Here is a 23543-nt window from a genome sequence, read left to right on the forward strand (position 1 = left end):
CAGAAGGCTCAGTTGTTATACATTGGATTACAGAAGGCCATGTTTTTTTCCACCCTGTGATCTAAGGAGCCCTTACAGTAACTTCAGAGAGTGAGATGCTCTCACGAGCTAGCAATATACACCAAGCACAGTAGTAGTGTTCCCTGTGATACCCAGTGCCTACTGAATATATGATGGAATACCAAAGCTAGTACCACTCAAAGTCAGGCCAACAACAGTTTCGTTTCTCATTCTGGTTTATCAAGGTCTGGCTCAGACTTGCACTGACTTAAATCAGAACTCTCTTGAAACCAGAGGACTGGACTAACACAGCAAATGAAGACCCAGCACAAAGGCTCAGCATGTGTCAGGACAGTCAGAGATGTGATACACTCATGTGTAACTTCACATCTTAGTGAACTGAAGCAAAAGCTCCCAAATCCCCATTTAGTTTTATAAAATTTCTTTAAAGGATGATGCACTGGACACAATAGATGAGAAAAATTTTAAAGCAGGGCAACTGTAGGAACGTCACATTTGCCTTGAGGCTGAAAATTTGGGAGAGAGGCTGCATTTTTAAAGGTATTTTCTTAGTTTGTAAAAACAATGCCTAAACTCATCTCTGAAATCTCAGTATCAAGACACAGATTTCACAAGCAACCCTGCAAGAATAAAACTGTGACTTCAGCATTTTTGAGTTATTCTTAACATATGAGCCACTTTCTAGAGAATCCAAACCTTTGATCAAGTTTATGAGAAATACCTGTGACAGAAAGAAAACATTTAACGAGCCAGAGATGTCAATTATGAGCTTTCAAGCAATTTCATACCCTATATAATGCATATAAACCACTGTAGTTTAAAGGACATTTTATCATTCTATAAATGTCCTGAACTATCCTTTCTAATATTTCAACTTCTTTTCATTCGAAGCATGAAAGATAAACCCTCTTCACATGTTCATGGTCTTTCATGGCATAAGGCAAAACAAATAGGGAACAAACCAGCAGAACTGCACACAGGTTGTAAATTTCAAATGAAACACTTCTGTATTTTTTATTTTAATCAGAAATTGTTCAGATGGATAAGCAACTGGTGTTGGGTTTGTGCTTTTTATGATTTGCTGCTTTTTTTATATTCTCCTTTTTTGACTATTGTGCTTCAAGACCTGACCCTGTGTCACCAATATTAAAGAGGAACTTACCACTGGCTTTGGAATAAACATGTTCATTGGTCAACATCTCTGAAAGATGATTTTAGACATCTTGATAGTTGTTAGCTATTTTTAGTGCCTTGAAGTGCCTTGGATTTTAGAAAATGCTGAATTCCAGTCTTCTGAACTGCACAACCATTATGTGACTCAAAGACAGACTTCCCAAATAATTTGTTTGCTTTGGATAACCTTTCTCTTTAGTCTTGAAGTTTTACAAAGCTGTCCATCAGCATGCTGAGAACCTCTGACTGCTGGTATAACAAGGAGTGATAAAATAATTCTACTTCAGCTATTCAAAGCTCATGTAGATGAAATTCTGCTTTTTAGCATTATCAGTACACTTTGACTGAGAAATAACAGGGTGTTTCCCTTATGCAACTAGGCAAATGTCCTGGACAGAAAAAATGTTAAAACTTCCAAATTAATTTAGGTACTCAACCATCAGACAGGCTAAATCCAGCTGCTTTAAAAGTTCTTTCTCATTCCTTCACAGTCTCTGGGCCTATCTGTAATACCTTATGCTTCCATTTTGTGAGGTTTCTTGCAAAACATATTAGCCTCAGTAAGAAATCTTCAATTCCCATGGAGAATTACATTTCAAAATGATGCTCCGTGCTAGTAAGTAATATTTTTCCTGGGCTTCCACATATGGCAATATTTATCTTCAAAGTTTTCCTCTTTGGCTTGTAGGCTGGCTTGCAAACCAGATGGTCTTGTGTGGCCTAATTGTAAGATGATTTGTTGTGTGATTCAGTAGCATTGTTTATTTGTACAGTGGTTTGATGGAATTTGTAAACTGCATAATATTGTTTTACTGTGTTTTCTTTTATGAAAGAGCCACATCTTGCTCTGGCATTTGTGGCGGTGATTATAATTAAATGTAGTTTCTCAAGATACTTTGATCTCTGTTTGCTTGCTGCATTAAACTAGTAACATAAAAACACAGTATTTCTCATTTAAGTAGGGAACCAGCGCTGGATTTGAAGGCTAAGTGAATGCACCAAATTTTACCTTGAAAACCCAGGAATATAACAATCAAACAAATAGGACGTTAATTGAATGGTAGAAATGTGATGGCTTTTCAGCAGTGTCATCTTTATGATTTACTTGGAGCTAACGTTTTTGTCGTCCTTTTAACAAGGCTCTTTTATATAGTTTCTGCAGAGGTGTCTTCTTTGCTTTTTTGAGAAAAGAATAGTTTTGCCTTACTTGATCACTGCATATGGTTGCTTGTGTTCATATAAGTATTCCTTAGCTGTGAATATATTTAGGCTGCCAAGTCCATAAACAAATCTAAGAGCTTTCTGGCCTTCACAACTCTGTTTCCATCACGTAAGGTACCTTCAGTGATCTGTTTGGTTTCTGGTAGGCAGGCTTGTGGAGGTGGAGGTGTGGAGGTGACTGTGACTGTGACCCCAAGAAACTGGAGAACTGGGCTCCACGGTTAGAAGATTGGGAGGATTCTTTGACTCTGAGGAACACAGCTTCAAGCCACCCCCCTTTATTCAAAGTCACATGTATGTCTCCTAGCTATCAATGGTCTATATGGCAAACAGATAGACACAGTGCTATAGCCTACTTTTCAAGAGAAGTTCACACCTGATACAAGAAAATCACCACCATGAACTTATGGTATTGGTACAGCCAAACCTCAGAAGACAGGCTGCAGAAAGAAAAGATACAAGGATCAGATTTGTCATTAAGCCTCTGGAAGCAGTTCCTTTAAAGCAAATAAAAAAATTTCGGTATGCATTCGGAATTATTTTATTACAAAGATGCTGAGTATGCAACCTCTAGTGAAGTAATTTACAACAGATTTGAAATAAAACAGAAGAATCATAGTCTTCTAAACAAATTCTGTAATTATTCCAGCAGGGAATATGGGTGCAATGATGATTCACACAGAAAAAAGTCTGACTGACCTTTATTTTTTATTTGGACACTTGCTTTTTTTTCTTCACTTTCTACAAACACATTCTGTGGCAGATTACTCTTGAAAAGATTTCAAAGGAATGGATCAAGATTCACAGACAGATGCATACCAGCAAGTAACCCAAGCTCATGATGAAGCTGAAACTAGACTGCGATGAAGCTACTCCCACACAGTGCCTGGCTAGCCTAGGGATGCATCATCATTCTTTCAGTGCCTTGACAGAGATAAGTCACGGCCCTTGCATTTTCCTAAGCAGGTCTGTGTCTGGTATTAAACATTCTCATTCTTCCAGTTGGTCTCTGGAAATGCAGCTTACAGTTTTCTTCTTTGTGGTCATTTTTTGCTGAATGAGATTCCTTCACACTTAGATTTTCTCTTAGGTCAGGCAGTGGTTGAACATCAAGATGTGTCTGAACACACTTTGTCTTCTGCTGAGATCTACCTTACCTCAATGGGCCATCATAGCTTTATTTCCTTATCAGGTTGCAACTACTCTGCAGTGAACAGAAGCCCAACTGGAAGTCAGAAGCACAGCTAATAACTCCTTTAAGAAGTGTCTGCCCTCCCTTCCCATTAGCTGGTGGAGAGTATTGGTGCTGAGGTGCTTCACCCTCTTCTCATAGACAGAAGGGGGCTGGGCTGTTTCTGAAGAGGCTTCTCATTAGGACACTTACGCAGGTGGACCAGTTCATGCTATAAATATATATATTTTTTTAATTTCTGGAGAAGATATTGTCAAGGCTGGAAACAGTTTAGATGATTAGGTAGTTCTTTTTCTTCAGATTTTTTTTCTCAACAAGAACCTGCAAATCTGACATTTTCATTCTTTTTTCTTAAGTACCAAAGAAAGAAGACAACGACTTGCTTTGCAGACTTTTTTGCTGTATGTGGGAAGCGTGAGGGAGAGGCCATTCCTCTGAAAAGAGCATATTCTCCATGGAAAAGCTGCAAAGAGCACAACTTCATTCCCTGCTCTGTTTCAGTTATTCTGCAGATTAAAGTAGATGTTGCCATGTTAATTCAGCACAGCTCATGGTTTCAAGCACTTCTTTACAGTCAGGAACACTGGAAACTTGCTTTCATGTTTGAAATGAAAACTGATATACCAATCTGACCGTATGACTGCAACAACCTAGAGCGCAAATGAGTGATTTTTGCTCTCAAGCTGAGCTAGTAGTGCACAGCACTTCTGATGGGAGAGGATAAGGCAGATACCAAAGATATCTCAACAAGGTCTAATAAAACTTTGCAGATAAATTTGTCTCTGGGCCAAATTCCAATATCAAAGGTTCAGTCTGAAAACTATTTGAGAAAGCCATAAGCAAGTGAAAAGGGTAGTTTTCCCTAGCTATAGCCATATGAATTACATGCAATAAATATGGCACAAGACTTGAATACAGCATTAAAGAATGTTATTTTCAATATTGTCGAATGAGATAAAAATGACAGCAACACATTGTAAAATACACCAATTCCAGCGATAAATTCAATTGCCTTCTCCAGAAAACGGTCATATTCTTCATTTTTCTAGATTTAAAATTTAAATGCAAATGTGTAATAAAACCATGTAATATAGCCTAATTTCATGTAGGCTAATGTGGCAATCAATGTTCAAACGCTTTACAAACACACAGCCTTTATGTGAAGCCTCCAGTAAAATGGCAAACTGAGCCTGACTGTTCCTAGCCAAATGACTTTAAAGCCTGGTTTGTCCCCTGTTGAAATAGTTGTGCTGGAGTAAAGCTAAAGTAAAAGAGCTGGGAATAAGACCAGTCAGTTCAACTCAGTTGCCTCCAAAAGTAATTTCCTGCATCCAGCAACACGAGTTACAAAAACAACCTGCTATGGCTGGAGTAACCCAGAAGTGAAACAGTCTCTAAAATTTCCTTTTTTCCTCCCAGGGGCCATACAGCAAGACTGCTAAGAATATAACTAGTGAAGTTGTCCAGAAAGTGCAAAGATACTTAGCAAATAGAGACAGAGCCTTACAACTACAGAGAAAAACTATATAAACATTGCAGTCCAATGCAAATTTTAGAGGTCTTTAAATTCGTATGCACTGCTTTAATCTACGCATCTACAGAAATGGATGAAGCATGAATTGATTCTTTCCTTTTTTGCTATCTGCATTCTCGTGTCCAGGGGTTTTCATATTTGCAACCTGTGACATATATTCTTCCATATACATATTCCTCGGCTTCTGAGGATACGTTTCCCCCAGTGTGGGTGAGAGTCACTGATTCCTCCTACGCTGCTTACAGGAGGGTGGGGGGGAGGTCTCATTAGTAAGACAGCTGTTTTGATGAGTCCATGAGGGTCTTGTGGAGACAAGTATCTTTGCATTATTTACATGGTTAGCCCACTGCTGGGAGTGTGTTTGAAGTCCTGCTTTGTGTCCAGCCTGCAGCGCACCTGGCATATTACAGAACTGCTTTAAGGGACCTGGCACTAGAGAAACCCAGGGGTTTAATGCTTGAGATCTCTGCCTCAGTCCCTGGGATACTTGCTGTGATTTCGACTACTTGATAGACACCATCTGTTACTGCAAAGCAGAGATAGAGGCCAGGAGAGCAGTTAGGGGTGCTTAGCTACAGGTTAGGGTCTTGTTAACAGCTCCTTTAAATTACGTCTCCTGACTGATAAATGATCTCAAAATCTATCTGTGACTTTCAGTTATTCCTAGGTAAATTCCTACCTCCCTAAAGATGCCCCTATTCCAAGGCAAAGTATGAGAAATGGGAACAGCCCTTTGTGTTATGGAATCACAGCCAAGTCCAAAGCAAAAACTACAACAAAAACCAGTCCAGTTTTCCTGTGGCTTTATGTAGGGCCTATACTTACGCTGACATAAACCTTCTGTTGTGCTCATCCTTCGTGCTCTGCTTTCTGTGACCCAACTTTGCATACATCAGTTGGCTCTATTTGACACTTAAGATCTGCAGTGATTCACCTCCTGTGTTATCCATCATAGCTGGATATCAATGTGAAAAAAATGAAGTCAGCTCATATTCTTGTTTACAGTCTTCTGGATTTTTTTTGTGGTTGAGTGTTTCATAGAAGAAGTAGAGGAAACAATATATTTCAGAGTATCTCCAAATCCAGCTTTCCCTCCCAAATGTTCACAAATTGATCCAGACCACCTCTTTGAGAACAGGTTACACACTGCAGAGGAATGCATAACTTGCCCATGAACTGCTGCATATTTTGTCCTGTGTATTTACATTTTTCCAAAGGAAAAAAAAAAAAAAAAGCAGGTTTTTCCGGATGAAGATATTTTCTGCTTTTGATGGATGAAATTAGTCTGCATATCCTTGGAGACTGCCAACAAGTTTACATAGGAACTGGAACGAAGCCATCAATTCGTTTCACATGGGTTCCATCAGATGGCAAAAAAATCACCACACAGTCCCACAATGCTCGTCTTTTAATGACTAAGGAATGAGGTGACCAAAGGTGTGGTGTCCCACTACCAGTTCTCTGGGAACCACCTTGATGTCTAGGGACACTTTGACTGTCCCTGACTGCCAGTCTTATGAATGGCAATTGGTTTTATACATCTTTGTGCTTAGGAAAAAAAATACAAGACTATTGTGTGAGACTCGCATGTGGCGTGCGCAGAGCTATTCAAGTGTGAGAAATTCTGGCATCTTAAGCAAAAAAAGCCTTACACACCCCAGTAGTGAATTTGGTGATTTAAGTTCAGGTTTGAACACTACATCAGAGCCCCAAACATTTGATTTTCAACTTTGGTAAAACACGTACTCATGTGTTAACATTTTGATTTGATCCATCTCTAATTAGCTGGATCAAACAGCACGGAAGAACTCCTTTCTCAGCCTCATGGTGTGCTTCACTGAACAAAAAGAGACTCGAGTCCCACTTGCCATTTGCATCTTCCTTGTTCCCTTTCTGGTGACAAATGTTTTTGGTATGAGTTGAAAGGATTTTTTGATTGGGACCTGCCTACAGTATGTGCAAACAGTACTGAGAGCCAGAGATCAGTGACCACTGACCCTTCCTCCATTCCTGCCATCACCTTGGTTTGGCACTAAAACACCCCATTCAAAGGAAATATTTGTTTCTTGGACCACCATATGTTTTAAGAAAGGCTTATACCCCAGGGGTTCTGTATTAGATTCCAGCAGGTTACTTCATTAAATGAGCATATCAAATTTGATTGGAAGTTCTCATCAGCTTTCTGTTCCATTTAATTTTATTTTTATACAGATGAAGAAATTACTGTTACACCCATACCCACTGACAAGCCAACTACATTACTTCACATCTACTTTATAACCACATATAATTACATAACCTCTTGGTTTATTTTCTTCCAGAACTCATGGCTCCTCATAGAATCTGTTCTGTCTGATCTAAGAGGCAGATTTTGGCCTAAAAAATGGTTTTCAAGACATTTACATGGTTTGGGGTTTTTTTGCTATATTGAATATTCCACATTTATTAACCACAATTTGATTCAAGCAGAGCAGCAAGGGCTTCACTGATACAGTCTGGAGAGGCTGCGTTAGCGAAAGGAAAAGAGAAGCCCAGCATCAAAATATTCTGCATAAATCTCATTATCGTGGGAGAGCTTCCATCTTTTCAGCCCCACACTATAAAAATCTCTGTTAGCACACTGTGTTCTCTCCACTTTGTTCCTCTTTAGTTACAGGCACCGCAACCATTTTCCCATCTAAAACTTGCAATCAGCATTCCTCCTCAAACCCTCCTGTTCTTCACTGATTTCAGAAATAAATCAGTCAGTACTGCAAAGTATTCTCACCTCACTGCATGAGGGCTACCTTGGGTAAGAAGGGGGCTGGCAGATTACATTCATGTCAAAGCACAAGGCTGGGTAACTAAAAATAAGTAAAATGAAAATTCATATCTGAAAATTTTGCAGGACTATTGTTTTCTACTTATATAAACTCATTGAAATTAATTAAGGCAGATTACTGTAAGGCTGGAGCGTAACTGTGGTGAAATGGCCCCTAAGATTGTTTTTAATGCTAATCCCAAACTGCATTGTTAAACCGATTCACAGTGCACAGGGTCTGTTTGTTATAATTTATCACAATAACGCTAAAAAATTTGGCATGAACATATTCTTCCATTCATGCCAAGAAATGCTATGCACCCCTTAGATCCCAGAGAAGGCACCAGCAAGAGCAGATAGTCACCCTTTTTGTCAGCAGTCTCTGGTCTGGAAGCATTTTTTCATATGATTTTACCAACTTTAAAATTAATGACGCAACGCTGCAGCCCTTCCTTCCATAAGTTTTATTTCTTTGACTAGATCTGCAGAAAGTCTGACAAAGCAAAGCTGCAATACTAGGCTCCTTAATTCTTATTTGCTTAGATAATGCAATCACATATTGCAGAGTGCACAGAGACTTACAACAAACTCAGGAATCTTATTTTCTGTCAAAAATCCACTTCCACATGGCTACGTGGATGCTGCTGGCAAACTGAAACAGCTGAGGCCGTTCAGCACCAGAGTTTCTTGCGCTTTTTTAGCCAGTGACAGAAGTAATGGTTGGGTTAGACCACCACTGTTCATAGATTCGTAGGGGTGGGCAGGGGTCTGCAGGGTCTCTAGCCCAACCTCCTGCCTAGAGCGGGCACAGTGGAAGCAGTCTGCCCAGAGCCTCACCCTGACAGTTCTGAGCATCTCCAGGAATGGAGATGCCATGCCCTCTCTGGGCAACCTGTTCCATGGTTTGGCCACCTCCACTGTAGATATTTCCCTTTCGCAAAGCCAGAATTTGCCATGTTCCTACTTGTATCTGCTGCCTCCGATACCCCATCCCATTGTACACTATTTGGTACCCCATAGAAACCCAGAAGTTTCGCTGAGCTCTACTGAAGGACGCAGTGGTGTGGGATCATTTAGTGTACGGGCATCATGCAACAGATCGCCTTCTCACCTCCCACGGCACTACAGAAATGAGGAAGAAACTACTTTAAGAACCTCAAGCAGTGAGGAAAGCCCCCAAAACTGATGCCTGCAGTCACAGGACTGGCAGGGCATGGTTCTGGTGAAGGGTCTGGCACAGTGAGGCTGTGGGGTACCATCGCTGCTGCCCAGGCCAGTACCTGTCCTGTACATGGGACAGCACTGCTGCTCCGAGCAGTCAACCAGAAGCCACTTCTTGTCTACAAACCAAGACATATACTGCGGTGGCAAGAGGGGAAAGCAATCTTCAGAGCAGACGTGATTCACACTCACCCTGCATGGTTGTTCTTCACCTCAGGCTGTGCTGGACTGTGTCGGGGTCACAGACACTACAATCAAACACCTAACCAAGCCTTGCAGGGATTAAACCGAGCCAGAGCTGAGGAATCGCCTATGCCAGACGAACGCTGCCATATGAAAGCAACACCAGCATATAATTGAAATAATTTATTTACCACTAGAGCACCACAAAAACAGACATACAATGTGTTAAAATACAGAGTAATCGATCACCAAAGTACAACACAGCTGTCCTTTTAAGTTCCTTTTTTTTTTTTTCTCCTTTAAACCATGCCAACCATAGAATTGTATCAATGCTAGACACATAAAAAATGCTGTCCTACCCCACCCAGCTAAGTGCTAAGATTCCCCCTCAGCCCCCGTCAACCCCTTGGGTCTGATCTTTCAAGGTGCTGAACATTTCCCACCAGTTCTCAGGGACTTTGCTCAGACAGTGGCAATTACTGCCTCATGACAAGGCCTCTAGCTCAAAGTCCTTGAGCTGTTGCAGACCCACCTGAACATCATTCAAGGGGGATTTACATCAGACCTGAGCGGTGCTTAGGACCCCACTCTGTAGAGGGGAATTTCACCCATGAGTTCTGCACATTGTAGGATCAAGCCCAACATCCTTGGTAATTAAAAGGGAAATACATGCCTAATAAACAAAAAAACAACAACAAAAAAAAAACCAAAACAAAAAAACTTGTAGGAGCTTTATAATAGAGCATTTCAAATACTATCAGTGCATTTTGAGGAAAAAAAAAAAGTAAAAAAAAAAGGTAAAAAAAAAAAATATTCAGTCTTTGGGTAAAGACTTACAGAAATAAGGTTTTATACTTAAATTTAGAGAAGAACTCCAAACCCAAACCAAAATTTTCAGCTGCGTCCATCACATAGTCAGTATAGTTGGACAACTATGCTGTCTCCTATTCCACTTTTTCAAAGCTTCAAAACTGGTTTTGAGGTGCACTCCCACAGCAGAGAATTGCAAAAACATCTTTTAATTTTTGTAAAATGTGTTCATCCTTGCCTCCTTTCCTGTCCAACAAAAATACCGTTCTCATACTGAACCTGATAAAACTAATTTTGCTGCAGTATACAGCAAAATCCAGAGTATTTACTACCCTGAGGAGTTTCACTGAGTTCAGTGCATCTTCTCACTGGAGTAAGTCTGGCTCAAGCAAGTGTTAGCAGGACAGATTTTTCACTTGTTCATCTCAACTCACTAAATAAATCAGAAGTCTAACATACCTCCTCCTCTGCGCTGAGTCAGCGGGTGGGATTAGATCATCTGTGGGGCTACGTTTCCATCTAGGCAATAAGTACAGGCTCTACCGAAGTCCCGAGGAGCTGCGTGTGCCAGTCGCTGCAGTACTTCAATTTTGCATCAGTGTTCTGCCGAAGCCAAAGAAATTGCACTTCTTAATGACAACATCAAGCTCAGGAGCGTCCTCCCGACAGCGCTTGGGTCAGTGACAGAAAATGTCCTTCTCATCCAAAGTAGTATGTTTCTAACAGTTTTCCAGCTTTGCTGTGCAAAACCATTCATCATGTGAAATAAACTGAATGCACCTTCTTCATGGTTTTTTTGCTGATTTAGGTTGGGGCTTTTTTAAAATGGAGTATTATGATGTGGATTTTTTTTTTTTTTACTCCCTCTACAATATTTAAACATGTGTAACACCAACAAAATCCTAGGAACTCCGTGTTCTTTTTTTTTTTTTTTTCCTTTTCTAAAAGAAGCTTTAAGGTGAACTCAATCAGAAAAAAAATTGGCAAACTCGCAAAAATCAAGGGTCTGATCCTGCAAATCCTTACACACACATCAATAGCATAAAGGGGCCTGCCGCGCCGCTGCAGAAGATGAAGGCAAACCTCTGTTACCTGCAGTAGGATCAGGATCGGTCCCACAGACTAACTGGGGGCCAAGTCCCCACTGCACGCGAGGCCAACGCACAGCCTCTGACTGCAAACCGATCCTGCTCGCCCCCCATTCGGGGCACTGCTGCGGCAGACGCTTCCTACCAGCCTTCTGCACAGTGGTGAATGTCATTCTCTGCAAGGGTTTGCCTCGCCTCAGCCAGGCTGGGACATCTCTTCTTGCAAGACCTTGCTCCCTGCCCATCTGTTTGAATGTCTATAGCCGAAAGGAAATAAAAAGATCTAGGAATCTGAACCGCATCACGGCTCAAGCATTACAAACGGGGACAACCGAGGAAGGAGGGGAGGAGCGGAGGGGAGAGATCGCTTTAATCCATCTTTTTTATAAAACAGAAAAACAAATGGTCAGGTAGCTTATGTCATAATGTTGAACAATATACAAAGCACATGTATAGCAATTATTATAAAACATGTATTTGTAGTGCAAGTCAAAATATAGGGACTCTACTCATACTGGCCAGCTAGAGGGAAACACATGATTCTGAGTGATCAAAAAGAGCCCCAAATTCAAATTCAAACTCAGGAGAGCTGACAGTATTACAGAGTACAAAAATATGGTGAAAATTTACACATTACATATAAAGTACTTAATTTTTTAATAGTTTACAAATAGAGATCTACAGATATGTTTCCAATTAAGCTGGCTTTTACTACCCACCTATTGTAATACTCTAGGTATGGTTACATATACCAAAAGAACAAAAAAATCCCATAGCATAGCTATACAGCAACATATTAAGGTCTGAAGATTAGACCAGTACATGTTAAATATTTCACTGGTTTACTAAACTGACATTTTAAATCATTTACAGTAAAAAAAAAAAAAAAATCTTATAGACTTGTCTTTGAGACTGAAACAGAGTGTCCTTTATTAGTAAATTATTCAGTATTTAAAACAAGGGTTTGAGACCTTACAAGAAGCCTCTCTAGGCAGCTGGCATGAAAAATAAGGTATTTTAAAGGCAGAATTTCTCAATAACATAGTAACTGATTTCTATTTTAATTGAACTAAACTAACCATTACTTTTCTGATTCTTTTGAGCTTGTGTTCCTTTAGGCTTTACAGGTATTTCTGGCAGCTTATTTGGTCTCAACTTTGTCCACATTGGTTGGTTTTCTTTTTTCCAATGGCGATACGGAAATGTTCATTTGATAGTTTTTACACACAAATAAATAATGCACTGTTAACTCTACAACTAAGAGGAGCGGGTAGGATGCCTATTGCGTAACAATACAGAGAGATCAAGTAAGGCACGGGACAGATACAGCAACTCCACTTCATGGGATTTTCCTGTTTTTTTCCTTTCACATAGTAACACTAACAAATTTCTTCCAGTGTTTATTTTTTAAAAGGTTTCTTTTTTCTTTAACTTTGCTTCTTGTCTATCTCACACTATGTGTAGGTGAAATGTAGGATAAAGGCCTTCAATGTTTTGCTTCAGATGCCAGTTTAAAAAAAAAAAAAACAAAACAAACTTTCAAACAGTTCAGACTAGTACCGCTTTTTTTTTTCTTCTTTTTTTTTTCTTTTAACACTGATGAACCTGGGTTTTCATTTATCTTTCTTTCCTTTTCGCTCTCTCTTTCTTTTTTTCCTTGGTAATTTTTTTTAATATACACACACCACGCTTTTCAGGGGTATCCTTTAGCTGCACTTGCAAGACTTTACAATCATGTTGGACAGCTGTTCAATTTTGGGTGTTTTGCCAATGTAGTAGAGGATTGTGAGGGGCTCCAAATCCTGGGACACGCAGCATGGAGAGGCAGAAGCTTCTGGATTTATGGTGTTATACAAGCTGAGTACCTAGAAAGAGAAAGGGGAAAACCGACAGATTAAGACAGCTACCTCTGCCTTCCTGCCACTGCAGAGCAAACTCCTTTCTGCATCGCTTCCTCCCACAGCGCCTGAGAGAAAGCCCACTGAAAGCAGCATGAAGATTCCTGCATTTTAGTGTTCTTTATGCTTCTCCAGTTCAATCTGGTGACATCATCTGCCTGCATTTCCTAAGGTTTTAGCCATACAGTCTTAAACCTCAAAACAGGTACATGCCTGGAGCCTGCCTTGAAAGTGTAGCCCTTTGAATCAACACACACACACACCCCCACACACACCCCCCGTACTGATATGGAAAGAAGAAACTGGAAGGTTTTTATCTGTGTCTTCAGATTGCCATTCGCTGTTACACGATTTTGCCCTTACAAGAGTGCCAAAGGCAGAAGAGAGCCCTTCAGAGCATAAGCACTCCTCTGCTTTGCCTCTCTGGCTACATTTTACTAAGTCCATTAATGCCACCCTGCAAGCACCAGGACTCAAGCTGCAGTTACTCCTGTTGAGAATCAGCTGTGGTGAAGTTAGCAGCGCTGGTGCTTTATGTCACTTTGGATTACTATGCATGGTTCTCTGCAAGGGAAATATGTAGGGTTACCCACTGATGGTGCACAGGTATTTCTGAGGATGCCATTAATGTGTTAGCCAAACACCAAGTGACCTTTTCCTAGAACTTCAACACATTTACAGCTTAGAGAGACAGAAGATCTGTTCAGGACAGCAACACTAACTACTTTATTAAGCAACTTCTGACTCCTTGGGCAACTATCCAAACCACATATTTGTGACCATGACAGTTATTCTTCCTCTTTCCTTTAAAAACAAGTGCTGCTCCAAAATGTGTACACTACTACTCCACACCAGCACGGAAACTTACTTACCTTATTTATACCTCTGCCTGTTGACATTGCTAATAGTACAATGCCACAGCCAGTGACAGCCACAAAGGACACCTATACATGGGTCTGTAAATTCAGGAAGTGCATACTATCATGGCTTTACAGACCAAAGGGAAGGCAAGCTGCCCCTTGGACATGAAGAGTTCTCCCTGCTGGCTGACATTGATCTGGTATTTTAAGGGAGGTTTCAAAAAAGGGAGTCGTCATTCTTAGTATGGACCTGAGGGTGAAATTCTTATTTTATGACAACTGCGATGCAAACGCCTGCCTCTTGCATTTACTGTCTAGACACCTTTATTGACAGTTGAGAGAAATAAGCACCTCACAGCAGAATAGTGCTCATCCTGAGGCAGTTGGCTAAAATACCACATCTAATCACTGAAATAAAAAGTCCCATCTCAAACGACTATCAATTCTTCAGCATCCCAGACACAAGGTTCCTCCTTCGCATATAAATTTTCAAAGTACGAGAATTAGTACATCTTTTGAAGTAAAAGAAGCGCATCTATCAGTACATTTTCATGAAATTCACCACGGCAGCATATCAGTAACAATGAAAAATGAAAAATGGCAGGTGATAATCAGGTGGTACAACTCAGCCGTTTCATTACTCTGATAGTGCCTCCCTCAGTCCCCTTGCTGACCCAACGCATCGCGCCATCTTCTACTCATGCTCTGTAATGAAAGGTACCTTCCCATGGAGCTTCGCAAAGCTACACCAAGTTCATGCAAAGAGCATTCAATCCACCTGAATGTCATATCAATGAACACATTAGAAAAACCAACAGCTCTGGGCCAATGCATTCCTACTGCTTCAACACTACTAGCTTGAGGCCACAAGCAACTCCCGCTATAAGGCCACATTTCATCATCCTTAGTTACTGAGATAACAAATACAAGCTCTGGGAGTTAGTGCCGATGTCAGTCCTAGAAACGTATTTCACCCTGCAGTTATAAAATAAGAGCTGAAAATTAGCAAAATCATTACTTACTCTGCTGTGCTGAGTATCTGAACTCCATAAATATGGGCAGGCTCCTGCACAGAAATTAGCATGATATCCTTTAGGTTCATGAATCCATTTCCAGCCAAGATCCCTCTTGAAGTCAATATAAAGTGGACGCAAACAGCAATTATCCTGCACGTTCCTGGGAAATAAAATACAGACAAACACATCGGTCATAAGAAAGGCAACACAGGGAATAAAAATAATCCGGTTGCTTGCTCTCTGAATGATGCTTTACAGGCAGGCAAATCCAAGTCCCAAAAATTTTACAAAAAAAATTACATTGACAGTAGTTTATACTGCACCTGAACTCAGATGCTTAAACATGGCAAGACTTGCTTATACAGAAAAAGCTAACGGTTTCCCTGAAGGGCTAGTATTTTTCTCCAGGTCCTACTGAGTGCCCTCTCTGAATAGGTGAGCACAGTGGAAGTGGTAATTTGGCTGTAATTATGGGGCTGATGGGTCTGGGAATCATCCCAGATGGAACTCGGCTTCTGCTTTCTAAGGCCACAATCTTCCTCATCTGCCACCGTCTCTGTGGGACTGGAGACTGCTGGGCAGATACTCTTTGCACACAGACCCTGTAGGTCTACAAATGAGGGTCCATGCTCTGTACAAATGCCAACTGTTAAGAAACAGGATAAGCAACTGCATTACACCTCACAGGCTGGTACTACTGCGTAAGTATACTGAATACGGATGCATAGTTACCTAAAACAATAGGCAGCATCTAGAGCACGCTTCTTCCGCCGACTGGGCTGTTGCGACTCAAGTCTGTAGGAGGGTAATAACATTAGCAGAAGATGTGGGGTCTTCCCACTGTATTTTTTCCTATTGGACTTTAAAGCTTTCACATCACCACTGGAATATGTGTAGTCATCAATACCTTTAAAAAATACATTTTGGTGATAAACATTGTGTTGCTTTTTCTTCACAAATTAAATAAACCATGTTTTTAAAAAAAATTCTCTCAGAAACTGGGCAATGATGGTGTCAGCTGAGCATGTTTACTGGGGAAGTGGGGGCAAATTTCAACCCAAGATCCCTACGAAATTCACAGTTCTCACGTTACATATTGTATTAGCCCTCCCACATTCACAGCCATTTAATGGCATTTCAGCACATTTACCAGAACTGTAGAAATAAGTAACAGAACAAGATTTCTTCAGTCACTGCATCTGCCTTGCTTAGTTTCAAATGCCCCAAGCAGTGATGCTTTTGTCATTTCACTTAGGGTAGCATTCCCATCTTGTAACAGCTACGTACCTTTTAAAACCTTGTAACACCATTAAAGCTATCCTGGATACTTCACCTGCATTTCCCACTGCTTACCTCTATGCCATTAGTTTTCTCTATCACATTTACCTCTTTCTAATGCTTGTAAATTCTGTCTCCCGTTGCCAGTTTATTTAGATCTGCTGTTTTTTTCCCAGAAAGTCACTTATTCTACCCCTTCTTTTGTATAGGCACGGCAAGGACATTGATCAAAATATTTCTTCTTGAAGTGGCAGTCCATGACCTCACACTTTGTATTTTCCCTTGAAACACTACCTGCCTTGCTAACTTCTTATCATGGCAATAGCAGAAGCAAGAGACTCAAGGTATTAGCCTTTCCTAGGAGTCCAAACAGCTCATGTTATGCCTGTTGTTAATACCTTTTTGAAAATTAACCTCCTGAACCAGGTAATATTATCTAAAGAGGAAAAGGTAACACTTTTCTTTTTGCAGCATTTGCAATTACAGCAACCAAATATCATACTAATGATTTTTTAAATACACACAATGGCTTTATTCATATGTACAGCACATGTATTTACTCAGAGAAAAAATTCCAACACAGTGAAACAATGGTTAGAAAAACTTAATACTTGACAAGGAATATAGCCAAATCCTTGGAAAGCAAATGAAGCAAACCATGATATACTTTAATAAATGAGAAAAGAATTTGGGTTGGTTCTAATACAGCCATAGTTTTATATGTACTGATAGATGATAACTATAGCACAGTCAATTAAATAGCATTTCCCTTTTTGAAATTGAAATTGTAATGGCTTAGAAACACAAGGGAGCTTATGTGACCTTCACGTATTTACTCTATGTTACCTTGTCTGCTGTCCATAAGAAGCACCTACATCCATAACTACACATTGTTGTTTGTTTCTTAATGCTCACTCAATGCAATTTTTAAGTTTTTACCAAGCTGTCAGCATTAAAAATACCTTGTGTAACTAATATACAAATACATTACAAAAAAATTCTATGTGCCAATCTAGATATATAGAGATAATCAGTGTTAACTAATGCAGTTCTGTTGATTTCACCTAAGAATCAGACCTCCACTGCTGGAAGTAGAAGCACACAGACAGATACACCATTGCTGTTTCTTCAACCCGCAACGTATTGGCAGTAGAACACTGTAGGACATTTATACAAGTCTGGCACCTGTTGTGCAGTTCTTCACAAAGCAACCAATGCCATTGCTCAGAGTAATTTAAAATATTACTAATATGACCAGAAAAAAGGGGCGGGGTGGTGGAGGGTAGCTGGAGATATTTAGTGTGCCTGCAGAGCTGGAAGTACACCTGCAGGTACTTACAAAGACTGGAACCCTCTACACTCTGTGAGGACAAAGGAAGGTGCTTCTGTAAGCAAAGAAGCTGTTGCCCTACCTATACTTTGGAAATTTGCCACAATAAGTATTGTTTGACACTCATAAAACACGCCATGCTCACACATGTACCTATTGCAAGCTGTTTACATGCGTGCCAAACACCATCCTAATTCTACCTTCCGGCAGTAGCCTTCTCTACTAAGCCTGAACCATTAACAGTGCTAGGATGGACAGCAGTCAAAGGGTTTATTTTGAAAATATTCAGCAAGTTTTCTCATGACTATCGAACAGTGGATGGTCTACTGTGCACAGTCTTCCCTACGTCCAAAACGGTGTATCTATCTAGTGAGCATGCAGACACTTCAGGACATCAAAGCTGCATGCATGGAATGAGATGGCTTATTCATGCCATCTGGTTTTAGAATAGTTCAGCTGATACAGTTTTACCCTTGTGCCTTCAACACCATTTCCTATCAGCTGAGAATTAAGATTCTCAAATGAGCACGTTTTCAGTCAGCTGAATGCCATTTAGAGAGGCAGTAATGGCTCTTTATTTCCCTTCTCAATCAGTAAGTACCACAACATTTTAAAAGATTTTTTTTCATTTCATTACCTGCAAATCTTGCTTCAAGCTCCTCACTTTTATTTGGGATTATGTAATTATTGGATGGCACGAAGGTGCAGCATGGACAATGTAAGCTTATCTTAAATCCAAGGTTCCTATCTGCAAAACATAAAAGTAAGTGGAGTTGGTTTTTACATATTGAATGACCCTGAAATACTGCTGAGTTAATGGAGGAGTAGTTGGGGCAGGAGTGAAGGCAAAGAGCACTTGTTGTCACCTCTGTGATGGAGCCACTCATGTACAGCCTCAGTGACATCAAAAGACAACCATTCTCCTTCAGCTCGTGTTTTAACTACTTTGCTGTCGATGTAGCGCTGTCCTGGTGATGATAATTCTTTAGATTTTAGAACCTGCAATAAATGACAAATACGATTGCCTACAGGTTAACATTTACCTGTTTTTTTATTAAAATGGGCCACCAACATTATAAATAGCACAAGAAACTATTACAGCTCAAATCTCTATGTAGCAGATGTACATTCAGGCACATTTTCAGAAAGAATTTTCTTAGGGTGTGTGGGGAGAGGAAGGTGATATAGAAACACCCTAATGAAAACAGCTTACACTTCCAAGCAAAACAAGCCATCACATACTCCTTCCTAAGAGAAATCACACAGAAAAACTGCCCTGAAAACTTGTCCTGCAACACAAGTGGTCAAGAGATCATAGTAACTGGAACATCAAAGGAGGTTACTTTACCTTCTTCAGTAATACACCGGTTAGAGCATAGTAACGGATGCTAAAGTAAAGCCTGTACAATGTAGTCTGTACACTGAAGATATTATATTGCCCCCCACAAACTAATCTGTATGGTATTGCCTTATCCATGCTTCCAGCCCTCCCTCTGACTTCAGGTACTAGTCATACATTAAACAGAAAAAAAGTTATTGTCCATACAGGTAACCTGGGGGCGTGCAGAGGCAGCCTGGTGTGAATGGTGGCCACACATGGATTTGTGCAACAGGTAATGCTGCTTCCATCCAAACTCTGATGCCAGCTGTATTTGGATTTGTGTCAAAAGTTTCAGCAAAGCTTGCCACTGAGCGTGCAATAAAAAAATACCTGTACAAAAGAAATGCAGCCCCTCCCTTTGAAGACAGAGCACTGCATGCCTAGAATTTCAGGAGCCCACAGTCTTCCTCCTATCTAAACAATTCAGCCAGTGCCTTCCCACATACATACAGAGCCTGCTATTAATTACCTTAACTCTAGCAGGATGAAATCAACTGGACTTTTGGCTACTAACAAGTTTCTGGTTTCCTGGTTATTACCCTGTTGATAGTTTTGTGATGCAGGAAGCTGGAATGCCATGCAACATTAAGTCAACTCCAAGCAAGATACCACACGATAACATCACTTCGTAAATTCTGGCAAGCCAGCTGCGCAACCTCATATATTGTTTTGGGTTCTTCCTCTTTTTAACCACCCAAGTCCACCTCCAAATGAAAAACTGACAATGTCTCATTGTTTCCTCCTATTTTCTCAGCCCACACCAACCTGACATCTAGCAAACGCTGCTGGAATAAAATAATGGTGAAACTGCATAATACATGTAAAGAAAAATATTTCAAAAGAGGTGTGAAATTATGTCATCATGATAAAATTAGGCTTTCTATAATTAAACAGAAAAGCAGGCTTGAAAAGGCCAGAATCTGCACTACGTGTAGAATTTCCCTCTTTATTTCAAGGGAGTGCTGGACCTCTCAAAGGCCAGCAGTGCAGTTCCCACAGTAACATTTGCCTTATGAGAAGAACAGCACCATGACAAGCTCTTTGCCTTCTTTCTGATCAACACATTTAGCAACAAGACACGAGGTGTTGGTTCAAGTCCAGAAAATTGCTAAGTGCCCCTAGTAGGCGATGCCGAGTTCTCCAGTAGAAGCTGAGGTCACTGAAACATTGAACATTGGGACTCCTTTTTATGAGGCAACCTTCAAAGTGTTTGAACAACTGTTTACAGAGAGTCTGGCAGCAGCAAGGGGACTACCATTGCTCTGAAGTGCCAGAGGGATGAGAGAATCAGTAATCAATGCTGGGAAAGTCCCAGAGAAGTACAAATATAACTTTGCCTTCCCTTTGGTCTTTATCAGGTCAACTCAAGTGTTTCTGAGGATGTAATGCAGCTGTCATTCTGCAAAGATGTGCTGGGGCGGGGGGTGTGTGTGTGTGAGGCAAATGGGACAGAAGAACTTGGCTCATTTCTCTTCCTTTCTGCACAGTCATATCTTTCCAAAGACTCCAGAAACTGCATACCTCAGTTTTGGCAGAGATGTAAGGATCTAAAAGTAAGTAATGTGCCAAAAGCAATCTCCTGATGTTAACTATAATTGGTCTTAGATACGTTCTGAAGACTCAGCTGTGCCTTGGTATCCAAAATAAGATGTCTTTATCCCAATCCCATTGCTACCAAAAGACAAAGCCGAGGGCTGGCAGTGTGCATCCGGCACAAAATGCATTCGTAAAAGTACAAGAAACCATCACTGCACATATCCGATGGTACAGAGAACAACCATCCTCAACAATGAACTGAAGGACAAGAAAAGCGTTTGCAGGCTTCAAAATCACAGGACACTGTGGGACAGGATGGGCACTGTGGATTAAGAGAGCTAGACATTATCCATACTACGCTATCTATGATACCTGAAAGCAAGGCTTCTCTCCATGTTGTTTATGCTGCATGTCCAGTAAGAAAATTATAAAGAATGAACCAAAAAGCCACAAACTAAATATGGCATAATTTCCACAATTGACATTATGGGCTAAACAGGCACTAGACGTTCTTAAACAAAGGGCTGTTAAGTGTGATGAGTGCCATACTTAGTAAAATTAGCACACCTGGCTTCAGTCTCCCTCTCCTGGCCTGACTGTAAGTATCTTTATAGCGTTAAGGTGATGTATGATCTTAACAACCTGATTGCTTGTAGGTAAGAATTATCTTCCAGACTCAACATTTCCATTTTTTTCTTCTTTTTCTTTCACATTGTTGCAAGTGAGCAAAGTTAATGGATGATAAAATCCTAGGCTGGATCCTCAGACTCTTTTCTCCCACAATATAACCTGATGAAGGACTCTTTGCTTCCTTTCCCACACTGCATTTTATGCTTCCATCTGCACCGAAGCATTGCACTCTACATGAAATGGCCTATTTGTAGGCATCTATTAGAATTTTTCACACCTACAAAATGTTCTTCATATAAGCCTTCTAGGAATTATTACAGAGAATAAGCAATTTATGTTTTCTCTGCCATTTTACCTCTTTGGTTTGCCTCTTTGTACTCTGCACTACATTTCTGGTCTTGCCTTCCCTATCAGCAACACACATTTTTCTTCCAATACACCCTCCAGCCTATATTCCCATTGAAAAACTTCCCTTCTGCTATTTCCCATACCTTCTTCCTACTAGATCAACCAGTTTAGTTGCAAAAAAGTTCCATGCCTTGCAGCTTTTGTGCTTGAAAGCTTGTCTACGTCTTCCAACTATACTGATCTGTCTTAGAAGAGATATTACCTTTACCTATAAACATTGCTTTGCCTTGCCTATAACCACAGCCTTACCTTTATGCTTACCCATCGCAACCACATCAAACACTGTTCCCAGAAATGTTGCTGCACAACTTGTATCTGCAGGAGCTAAATGAAGGTCTAACAAGTAGGCCTGTGTGCAAAAGTTTGCAGTGCACTGAAAATATTAATAGAAGACAAGGCGGGGTGGGGTGGGGGGTGGCGGGAAACCCAAAACAAACACAGGAGAGAAGGAAGACTGAGTTAAACTTCCCCTTTAATCTTTTCTCATTTCCTTCTGGCATCATGTCCAAACACTCCCTCTTTAAGAGGCAGAAAGAGTTTGGTATGTCTGTGGGTCATGATGTGGATGGGTAGGGATTTTGGGGTGGGGGCAGTACTGTGTACCACCACCTGCATGTATAGATGACAGGTTCAATCACTTGCATAAAGAGGAGACAGAGTTTCCACACACACAACCTCACCTGCCTCACTTACAAGCAACAAATTTAAACACCCGCGTGCACAAGTAGCTGATGATGCACGGCTTCACGGGTGCAGGTGCAAGGGTGCACACCTTCTCACACACACACACACAAGCGAAAAAAAATCAACAAACTCAAAATTCAGGTTGTGCAAATCTTCTGCAGCTTCTGAACATGGGGATGTTCTTCCAGGTATATCTGTTTCTTTGGCCTCACTTTCAACAGAGTGATAAAGCAATACTGCCTTTTCTAATAAAGAATTATGCAGGGAACATATGCATATGATCACATTATGTGGGGATGAGCTGAATAGGTAGAAGTGTTACCAAAAGGTTATCCAGCATACTTCTAGCCTAGTATGCAGAGTAATTTTCATTCAGTAGCAATGCTTTAAATTAAGAACAATTTGGTTTGTTCTACCTTATTTTTGTATGAGATTCTCCCCTTTCACAGGAAATCAAATAGCCAAAATTCTTGTTAATTTCTTCTTGATAAAGTATCTTGCACACTTAAGCCCTGCCTTCTAGTTATCTTTTTCTAAGGCCTCTGCTAACCTTTCCCCTCTCATCAATTTTTTTCCTATTCTGATCCTTCTCAAAAACACCTGGGGAAAAATTATTTTAGAAATACACATGACTGACCTCTAGATATTACATACATGCAGCTACTGTCAGCAGATCAAGGCAAAACAAATGTGAACATACGAATAATGCAGTTAAATCGCAGGAAAGGGCTCATGAAGCAGCCAGATGCAAACAAAGCATTGCTCGTGCTTGTACAGCTACACATGTTTAGGAAGCCCAGTTGGGGATCTCAGTGATGACAGCACTCACATGCCACCCTCATCAGGCCTGCCAGATTTCTGGTATTTTATAAATGCTGTTGAAATCTACTCTTCATTGGTTCCGCAAAGGCATTCTGCTCAGTCTTCACAGGCAGACCCTCTGCGCGGCTGCTAGGGATGTGTCTGCGCTCCTCCTCATCCCTTAGAGGAAGCTGGATCATGATGCTATCTTGGAAGCATATCCCAAATCACCATGACCAGGGTGTTCAGTGGTGGAAAGCTTTAGTTTTGTCACAAACTGCTTTTAGAAGAATGACAAGTGAGTTTCCATAAAATACTGATCTCTATAAATTACTTCTGCCACCTGCTATGCTTACTTTTCACACCAGCTGGAGAGAATTATCTGATACATTTTTTTTTTAAATTTAAGTATCAAGTAGCTGAAATCTTAATTAAAATACTGGAGGATGATACTGTTTATTTATGGGCACACACTAAT

At 40.5% G+C, this 23543-nt stretch overlaps 1 protein-coding gene across 1 annotated transcript in view; it reads right to left on the bottom strand.

The window, feature by feature from the left end:
- Positions 1 to 9513: 9513 nt before the first annotated feature.
- TGFB2 (transforming growth factor beta 2) overlaps positions 9514 to 23543 on the bottom strand; it is a 65646-nt gene continuing 51616 nt past the window's right edge. The window contains exons 3-7 of the mRNA XM_056357394.1: positions 18492 to 18624; positions 18263 to 18373; positions 15750 to 15924; positions 15024 to 15177; positions 9514 to 13108 (exon numbers count right to left, since the gene is read on the bottom strand). Of these exons, the coding sequence (XP_056213369.1) occupies positions 12950 to 13108; positions 15024 to 15177; positions 15750 to 15924; positions 18263 to 18373; positions 18492 to 18624 (732 nt within the window). The 3' untranslated portion in view covers positions 9514 to 12949. The remainder of the gene's footprint in view (positions 13109 to 15023; positions 15178 to 15749; positions 15925 to 18262; positions 18374 to 18491; positions 18625 to 23543) is intronic.

Source organism: Falco biarmicus, chromosome 12 (genome assembly GCF_023638135.1).
Source record: "Falco biarmicus isolate bFalBia1 chromosome 12, bFalBia1.pri, whole genome shotgun sequence".
Lineage (NCBI taxonomy): Eukaryota > Metazoa > Chordata > Aves > Falconiformes > Falconidae > Falco > Falco biarmicus.